General features: G+C 45.4%; 1 protein-coding gene across 1 annotated transcript; it reads right to left on the reverse strand.

Moving 5' to 3' along the window:
• Positions 1-234: 234 nt before the first annotated feature.
• ASCL1 (achaete-scute family bHLH transcription factor 1) lies at positions 235-855 on the reverse strand. Its single transcript, XM_065423767.1, has one exon. The coding sequence runs from the start codon at positions 853-855 to the stop codon at positions 235-237; it is 621 nt and encodes a 206-aa protein (XP_065279839.1).
• Positions 856-9,997: the final 9,142 nt, after the last annotated feature.

Here is a 9,997-nt window from a genome sequence, read left to right on the forward strand (position 1 = left end):
TCAGCATCAAGGTAGCTCTTAGGTACAACCAGCTGCAAGATCTAGGCGGGGGGAATTCTGCTCATCTGCAGCTTGATGAGTGTTCACTGAGCCCTACCCAGGGCTGCACAGCCCCCCCTTCCCCAATACCACCACCAGGCTGGGGATCCCGGTAATAAAGGATCCCCCCGGCTGCTCGGGAGCGCCCCGAGAAGGGCTCCCGCAGAAGCCAAACCCACCTGCTGCAGCCAGAGCTCAGAACCAGTTGGTGAAGTCCAGGAGCTCCTGCTCTTCGGGGCTCAGCGGGTCGTAGGACCCTTCGTCGGAGGAATAGGAGGAGACGGGGGAGCCCGCCATGGAGTTCATGTCGTGGGAGTAGCTGGGGGAGATGGTGGGGGACAGCACCCCGGCCTGGAAAGCGGCGCTGACGGCGTCGTGCTCGTCCAGCAGCTGCTGCAGGGCTCGGATGTACTCGACGGCCGAGCGCAGCGTCTCCACTTTGCTCATCTTCTTGTTGGCCGCCCCGTTGGGGACGTGCTCCCTGAGGGTGGCGAAGCCCAGGTTCACCAGCTTCACCCGGTTCCTCTCCCGCTCGTTCCGCCGCGCCACGGCCGCCGGCTGCTGCTGCGGGAGGCTGTAGCCGAAGCCGCTGAAGTTGAGCCGCCTCTTGCAGCGCATCAGCTCCGGGGAGGACGAGCGCTGTCGCTTGACGGGCTTTGGCGCCGCCGCCTTGCTGCCCGGCGAGGGCTGGCCGGCGGCCGGGCTCAGCGGCGGCGGCGGCGGCGGCGGCACGCTCTGGGCGGCGGCGAAGAAGCAGGCGGGCTGCAGGAACTGGCTGGCGCTGCTGTCCATCTTGGCAGGGCTGGCGCTGGCCATTGGCAGCCAGCGGCGAGCGAGACGGGGCGCGCGGGGCTGGCTGGCGCGCGGCGGCCGCTTGCTGCTGCGGCGGCGGCGGGACTCGCAGGGGGACGGAGAGAGCGCGGCGCTTTCTCCCTCTCTGCCCCCCTCCTCTGCCCCCCTGCGCACCGGGCTGCGGGGAGGCTCGTGGCGCTCGCGTGTGCGCTGCCTGCCTTGCAAAGTCCCCTTTTGCAAACCAGCGGCTGGGGATTGTGTCTCTTATAAGGGGCGGCCGGGGCTTTGCCGGCCTCTCCCCCTCCCCCCCCCCAACACACACACACACACACACTCCCCCTGCGGGGTCCCCCCCACCCCTCGCCGCCCTCCCCCTCCCCACACGCTCTGCACCTTGCGCCGTCCACGCTCCCCGGCTTTGCAGTGAGTGGCCGGGGAGCACGGCCGCCTTTTCAACGCGGGGGGGTGGGGAGGGGGGAGAAAAAACCCACAACACACGGGGCGCCCCGCACACACGCGCTGGCCCCGGCCCGCCCCGCCTCCGCTCGAAACAGCCTCCCCCCCCTTCCCGCACGGCCTCCAATTCATTCACCCGCCTCTCCCTTCCAGCCCTACCCCTCCCGGGTTTGTTGTTGCAAGTGCGTGCGCCAGGCGCGTGCCGCTCTCCCAGCCGCTGAATAAACAACTGGGCTGGGGAAGGAGCTGCAAGGGCGGGGGGGGGGGGGGTGTTGGGAAGAGACCCAGAGACTGGAGCCAGCGCTGATGGGCTGGGGGATGTAGGCAAGCCTCGGGGTTGGGGGCGCACAGAGAGCAGGGAGGTCTTTCTGGGACCAGCCCCAAACCCAATCAGAAGGGGAAGCAGGCAGCTCGGGGAGATCTCACCCAGCCCGACAAGGTGCCCAAGCTATGAGCTTGCACAGGGGCTTGTTCTCCTGGCGAAGCAGGAGACGATTTGCCGTGTTTAAGCTCAGGGTTAAAGTGGCTGCAGAATAAAGTGGGGCAGGAAAACGCATGGCAGATCTAGCGGCATCGGGGGACCCATAAATAGAGACATTTGGGGAGGGAGAGAAGGGCGCGCCACTGAAATATACTAGACTTCAGGAGAGAGGGGGGTTTGGAGAGGGAGGCGTGGGGGAAAGAAGAAAGGCAGGTGGAAAGCCCGATCCTGAGAGATGCTGAGCACCCGCCACTTTCCTGGAGCGCAGTGAAAGTCCAAGGTGGCTGAGCAACTCGGGAGTTGGACCTGGAGTGTGGAAACTTACCAGTGTTTTGCTAAAGAAATAAGGAGAAACTGTTGGCGTGGATGTGTCGTTTGCTCTGCACTGAGATGCTGATAGTGTCCATGCAGAAAAAAAAGGGCCTTGCAAGCAATATTAGAGAATTGTGGGGGAGATGGAAGAGGACCCCGGGGTGGGAGTGGGGGTGAATAGACACAAAGAAAGAGCTAACACTTCCCAGCCTGCTGGATTGGGATGTGGTTGGTTTAAATCTTCGGGTAAAGTCAAGGTGCCTGATCATATTTCCTTAATTTACTGGGTATTGTGAGGCTTAAGTCAGTAATGTTTGTCAAACACTTTGTTTATTTTTATTACCTGCATTACAGTAGCACTCTGACGCCCCAAACAAGATCTGGGTTCCATTGTGTTATGTGCTGTACAAACACATTGTCAGAGTGCCTGCCCTGAGGAGCTTACAGTTTAAGGCCCCTTTCAGGAAAGCATCACTGTTCAGGACAGCATTTAATCCCATGCATAAATCCCACTAAAGTCCATGGGAGTTAAGCATTTGCTTAAAATTAAGCACATGCTTAAGTGCTTTCCTGAGTTGGGGCATAAATAGACAAGAGAGACAAAGGACCGGAGATAAAACGTTTTATTGGCTCTAATTTACAGATGAGGAACTGAAGCACAGAGAAATTAAATGGCTTGCAGAGAACCCGTCTATGCCAGAACCAGGGACTGCACCAGATCTCCTGTGTGCTAGTCCAGGGTGGTATGTACAAGACCATCCTTTCTCTCTGTTTTGAGATGGTTGGGTGGAAGGTGCTATAAGTGCTAAGTATTAATTCTTATTTTAGGATGATGATAGTACAGAACCTACATATTTCTTTTCATTTGCAACAATAAGATTTTCAGGTTCAAAAGAAGTTATCCCCTCTGAACCAAGGTGTTTGCAGGTGGGAACCAGCCAGTGAAGGAGCATTAGCTCTGTCCAGCAAGGAGAGCACCTGAAAAATCACTCCCCAATAGTTACAGTATTGAAACTCCCATTGAAGTCAATGGGAGTTTTGATACTGACTTCACTGATAGCTAGAACACTGTTAAGCATAGAAATAAGACATGGAAAAAAGTAATTAAATAATCCAGTCCATCTTCCCTTCCAGTGCAGGATTGTTCTCTACCATAGATTATCTATTGTTTTGTCCAGCCTAGTTTTAAAAGTGCCAGGCATTAACAAATAGTATTGTGTTGATGGTGGGGCATTCCCATATAACATTTATTTTTAAAAATCAGTTTATGAATCAGACTAATCAATTTGTGCAAATGAATGCTAAAGAGCTTTCCTTATTCTGCTGGCAATGTTTGGCTAACTAATAAATATAAGTAGCAATACTATGCTTTTCACTCATATAGCGTCTTTCCTATGCAGATCTCAAAGTGCTTTGCAAGCTTCCATTAAGCTTCATAATACTCCTGTGAAGTAGGTATGAGATTACCAGTTTGAGAAGTAGGTAAGGAGACTTGCCCAGACAGAATCAGTGGCCAGAAAGAAAATCCCAGGCCTGTCCTACACAGGGAAAATGTCCCCCAAGATTGTAATTGGTTTTTTAAATGGTTCAGCTAAACCTATTCTAAAACCAGTTAGAGACATAGCATAGACCTGCTTTAAGCAGCCTGAATTGGTTTTAGTTGATCCAATTTCAAAACCACATGGTTCAGATTACCTGGAGCCTGGTCTACTCTGTGGCTCCAATTGGATTTTAAATTGCTTAAAGCTGATGGAGATAGTTCAACTGACATTTCCTCAGTGTAGACCAGGTTCCTGTATCTTATCTTCTTGTTCCCTGCCCTCATCCACTAGAGCACACTCTGACTGGGATGGATTTAGGAGAGTATAACCCTGGGCTAATGGTTTTCTGGTACGACACTGCTACTGTACTGGAGACTGGTTTGCTTTTGGTCCAGGCTCAGACTCCAAATAAAAAGTGTTGCCTGCAGTTTTGACCTTTCACTGGAGGCATGCATATGTTTATGAAGACATGGCCTGCCACTGATTTAACTGAAAATACCCAGCTAAACAGAAATCACTATGGATATTATTGAAATATCCGTGTCTTTAATGGTCCTGAATTCTGATCCACCTATGAGTCTCGCCACCTGTCCCAAGCAGCATGAGGATAATGGCTTCATGGCTTTTCTTGGACAAATTAGTTAGTGCCTTTGTGCCTACTACATGTTTACATGAAATTATTGGTTTAGTTTCCTCCAGGTTTTAGGTTTTTATCTCTGCTCTCTCAAAATAATGGCCTCTCTATGTTATGTCTTCATCTCTCTTTGTAAATAGTCTATTTATTTTATTTGTGAAACCCTGATTGTACATCTGCTGCAAAAGCAAGCACTGGATATAGATGAAGGGCCTTTTCCTCCAGTCCCTTACACTGGTTTACCTCAGTGTGACTCCACTAAAGTCAATGGGTGAAATTCTGGCTCCACTGAAGTCAGTGGCAAAACTCCCATTGACTTCAGTGGGGTCAGGGTATCAACCAATACCTCTACACCCACACTAAAGCCAGTTATCTGAATGGAGGAAATGGCTCAAAAAGTTGAATTGAAAATAAGTATTGCTCTATTGTTTGAAAGACTCTGATGCACTCTGGCAGGCTTTTTATTAAAAACAACAACAACAACAACAAAACTAAAAATTCAGCTCAGCTTCATGTACTTTTTATTTATACTTTCCCATTGTTGCTGCTGAACAATTTATGGGTAAACATGGGGAGTTTCACACTGGATTAGACTAGTCCAGTATCCTGCCTCAAACAGAGGTAAGCATCACATGCTTCAGAGAAAGGTACAAGAAGTCCTATAATGGGACTATGATGTAAAAATCTGCCCAGGAGGAAAGTTCGTCTGAACCCAGTGGTTAGCTTATGCCACAAAGCAGGAGGGTTGATATCCCTTATCATTGTTTATCATGATGTGTGTGTTCATATTGTCCATATAAATCCGTGTTTTTCAAAATTTGTTAATTTGCAGACCCCTAAAAATTTTTGAATGGAGGTGAAGACCCCTTTGGAAATGACCCCATGGGATCATGTCTTCCCGAAATGGGGCTGTTAGGCATTACCATGGTTACATCAATAAATAAATAATAATTAATAGTAATAAATAATGAATACTATCTTGTGGCAGTAAATTCCACATGTTAATTGTGTATAGTGTAATAATCCTTTGAGCAGTTTTGAATTTGTTGCCTTAAATTTCATTGTATGTCCCTTTGCCCTTATAAGAAAGATAAAAAGGTCTGCCCAAAAGATCTCCTGTATGTCATATTAATTATTTTATGTATCTTGGTCATGTATACTCTTATTCATCTTTTCTCTGATTAGTCTTAATCTTTCATCCTCTCTACATATGGAAGATGAAATAGGGTAACCAGACCTGGACCCATTGTTCAAACGGAGGATATACAAATGACCTATACAATGGCATTATATTCTTTCAGTTTTCATTTTCTGTGTAATTAGAAGCTTTCCTCTTCAGTAATTAGCTTTCCAGCGGATTCATTCAATGATGTCATAATCCAATGTTCCTGATATCAGAATTCAGTACAAGGAAAGAAATCCTGACATCAGGAGCCCTATATTGTGGCATTACTGAAGGAACAGAACTCTGGTTATGAAAGAGAGAGCTTCCATTTACACACACACTTTTTGGAAAGTAGCAATAACAGGACAGGAAATAGAGGAAAAAACAAATGACAGTTTAATAGAGGTTCAGTGAAATATATATTCCTTAAATGTGTATTATTAACTTCTTTAGAGGCTATAAACTATAATGAACATAAAGAATAATCCTGTGCCCTTCTCTTTTCTCACTATAGCTTAATGATAAGAGCAGCTATATACCTACTTGTTAGCCCTATACATATGAACGCGGCTTCGTCAAATGAGCTATATTAAGAAGATGCAAATCATAAATGCAACCCTTGTAGTTTTTGTCCTGCTTTAGACTTGTACTGAGTGGGAGGATGAAGTGGAGTTAAATGCATATTGTCAGTGTATTTTATCTCGATACAGATGAAGGCAGATAGAAATCCTAGTGGTTGAACTACTGAGGCAATATAGATGGATAAACAGGTGTGCAATAGTAGACTCTGGGAGCTGGAGTTCCATTTCTGACATACTCTGTTAATATACAGGAAACACGTTTTTTTTGGTGTCACCAATATTCCTTCCCCAGACTGCATGTTTACAGTGCCAGGTTAACATAACTACCTGTTTCCTAATTAAAAACAAAGAAATGATACAAAGTAATCTTGAAGCATCAGAAAAAAAACATTAGTCCAGTGTTTATGGTTTTGAAAGGAGATCCAGTGGGCCTTACTCAAGTCTTTCTTCACTTTGAGTTTTGCCTGTGAAAGGACTGCAGACGTCTTAATATGGAACAGAATGTTGTAGCGCAATGACATCTATTAGTATCATTTCCAGTTCACCTAGTTATATTAGGCCAAGGGCCGTATTGATGTTTCCTTGCTATTCAGAGAGATGATGGAAGGTGCTGATTGCCTACAGTATCTCCAGGCAGTGAAAAAAAAAATCCCCCAAAAGCAGTGCTAAATTTGTGCCAGGGCTGAGTCCCAGCACCTCTAGATTTGGCAGTTCATAGCCCTGCACCCCTGAGTTTGCTGCATCAGGTCTGAATGTAAAAACATTTCTTGAGTCCTGGCACCTACTGTAATTGCTTGAGCCCTTGCACCTCTTTCCGTACAAATTAAGCACTGTCAAAAAACTTGGTGAAATATTACAGTCTAGCCCCCGGGTATCCAACTAACCTGATTTTAAATAAATAAATAAATAAATAAATAAATAAATATAATATAATATAATATAATATAATATAATATAATATAATATAATAAATAAGGCCTCTTCTGTAAGTCTCAGAATTAGAATCCCAACAGTCAGTTTTATAAGGATGGGAAAGTACCTGGAAAAGATGAATAGTGTACGAGGTACTTTTGAAGAGCTCCAATAGCAACCCCACTATTTCCATCTTGAAAAGGGTTCTGGACACAGTTAATAGCACACCTGACCCACAAGACAAACTTGCGCTTGCCATGAGAGAGTGGGAAAACTTCTTTACCAGAACACATCTCGTGACTACACCAGTCCCGGACTGTCTCTATGTTAAAAACAAAACCAAACAAAACCCGACTTTTAAAATACTATTTCAAACATTGGGCCGTATAATAGTCTATTGTCTACTTTCCAATCAAGTCACTTACCAGCGTAAGGTATCTATTGATGCTAGATGTATAGATAATAAATATTTGTTCCAAGTTTTTTTCCACCGTTATGCAGTCGCCCCGCACCTGCAGTTAAGAGTTCTTAGAGTTCTTAATTCTAACATAATGATAAATATCCCTTTCCCCGTTCACTGTTTTTTTTTTAAATCTTGAACAGTCATTATTTTATTGTTGCGTGCTTTTTTTTTTTTTTTTGTAAATTGCAGCTACACTCAGGAGTTCTTTTGAAGCCCCCTCCCTCTTTACTTTTCTAAGCTCCCCCCCCCCTTTTTAAGGGCCCATTTACGTTATGATTAAATACCGTCTTGGATAAGCATAACGAAAGTCGTTAATCTATATAGATCTTCAAAGAATCAATATATTCTGAACTTTTGTAGGATTTGTTACACTCCATTTTGTTACAGTAGGCGAGCTCGTCTGGGTCTGGGCACATGTGTTTCTCCCCCTCCCCCTAAGAGAGAAAATAAAGTAAAAGGTCTTTCATGGTAAACAAAACCAGCTTATTCTCCACATAGAACACATGAATAGCTGGAAAAAAACTTACAATAAATGGTGCATTTTTTTCTCTGCTGGGTATAGCATTCAAGATCAGTCCAGTATTCAAGAAGCAGTCCATTTTTTGCTCAGCAAGAGAGTTTAGAAAAGAAGCGTGGGGTCTATTCAAGGATCTTTTCCCCCTTCACAATTGCTGGGCTTTATGAAACCTATCTTCCATGCCTTGTCAGAGTTTTTCTGGGGACCAATTAGTGCTTTGTTGCAAGGCTTCTTTGCTGAATCTTTGAGCAGCAAGAAAAAGCTCTCTTGAGTCTCCCCTTATTTTGACTATTTCAGTCATTACTCAGTGTAATAATTAATATGACAACTGGACGCTGAAGTTTGTATAGAAACACCTCGGCTGCAGGAGAGAGCGTGCAGTGGGTGGTAACAAGCTACAGATCAGACCGAGAAGCCACACACACAAAAAAGAGAAAGGAATGAATGAAAAGAAAGAAAGAGAAGGAATAAAGATAAATAAATAGTTGGCACAACCCGAAGAAACATAAAACAGACTGGAAAGAAAAAACACAATCAGGAGGGAGGGGGGACAGAGAGAGGTTAACTTATTTTGAAACAGTTTTCTGGATCAGACACTATGTGCATCTAGTTTCCAAATTTTGTTAGTCTCATAACACAGAAAAGAGAGATTTCTTATGATCGGTCATGTTTAAGGCGTATTTCTATACACGTTGGAGGTGTAGTTTAAGATTCCTTTTAGTAACAGTTTAACCCTATGGAAGGAGGTTTGCTGGCTTAGAGTTTTAAAGAACTGGCCATGTCAAACCACGTTAGAGGCTAATGCCCCATACTGCAGGTTTCAAGAGTCCTCTCCTGTAAAATCTGCCAGAAGAGGAATAAAGTGTATGCACTCTGCTCGTTTAAAGTAAAGAACGACAAGGATGTTTGAGTCTAGGGCCGTTATTGGGATCTTCTAGGAATATTTACTGGAACGGACCCTTCTCCACTTTAGAGACATTTCTTGAGCTGCCAATTAAAAAAAGTCTCCGTGTTTCTCGAACCATTAGGGCATAATAAATAATTAGAGGTTTTAAGCATATTAGATACAGCTCATGCTAATGAGCTACATCAGATATCATGCTAACCTGAAGTGACAGTTTGCATATAAGGCGGGAGGAGGGGCACTACAACTTTTTTCGAGTCTTCTCTCCTATGAAACCACAAGCACTGTGGATGTCTACACTGCAGTTTTTCAACAACCCTCCCTTTTATTTTTTTTTTAATTTTTGCAAATTTGGGGGTGTTTTTAGTTCATAAAACCGCGTTATTATATCACAAACATCCAGCTCCCCCCGCAATCGCCATGTGTGGTATGTAAGGACATGAAGTGCAAGGTTGCTCACTGAAGGCACCGAGGTGAGGATGAGACATGCCATTAGATATTATTGCCTGTGCGTTTTCCTTTCTCCTGGCTTGAAAATATTGCAACTTCTTCTTGATCCGTCAGTTTCCAGTCACGCTTGAAGTCACTGGCACAAAACAGCTGGGGGTAGGGGGCTATATTCAGCCCCTGATTTCGTTGCCCTCCCACTACACTCTCTCTCTCTCTCTCTCTCTCTCTCTCTCTCTCTCTCTCTCTCTCCACATTTCCGAGGACATGGAAAAGGGTAGGGGCAGTTTGCCGAATTAGCTGAGGTCAGTCGTGTGTCTCCATTGTGTGGCCACGTGTCCCGAGTCCATCAGGAGCTCCCGAAGTCCAAAGCAGCCCGACTCCTTGCCGCACAGAACGGGAGCATAAATCAATCCCCCAGGTTCTCCCTGTTATTCCCCAGATGTCAGCGACTGATGCGGAAATATTTACTCTCCCTGCAGGTTGGAAGCAACTGTGCACAAACTAACACTTAACCTCTGTACCTTGGGCTGAGTTCAGTCCAGCTGAGAGCTCGTTAACCCTTCCCTATGTGAAGGTCACGCTATACTCCCTTTCAGCACGATGTAGGTGAATAATGGGTGGAAGGGGTTTATTTCAAGATACAGGATTCTATTGAGTCTCAACCTGTACTCAGGTAAAACTGCCCTTGAAGTCAGTGGGAGGAGTTTTGCCTGGCCCCACTGTATGTATGTGTGCAAAATGGTTTGTGAT

This window comes from Emys orbicularis, chromosome 1 (assembly GCF_028017835.1).
Source record: "Emys orbicularis isolate rEmyOrb1 chromosome 1, rEmyOrb1.hap1, whole genome shotgun sequence".
NCBI classification, from domain to species: Eukaryota; Metazoa; Chordata; order Testudines; family Emydidae; genus Emys; species Emys orbicularis.

Excerpts from the sequence above, each read along its gene's own strand:
- ASCL1 (XM_065423767.1), bottom strand. The coding sequence starts at position 855 with ATGGCCAGCGCCAGCCCTGCCAAGATGGACAGCAGCGCCAGCCAGTTC.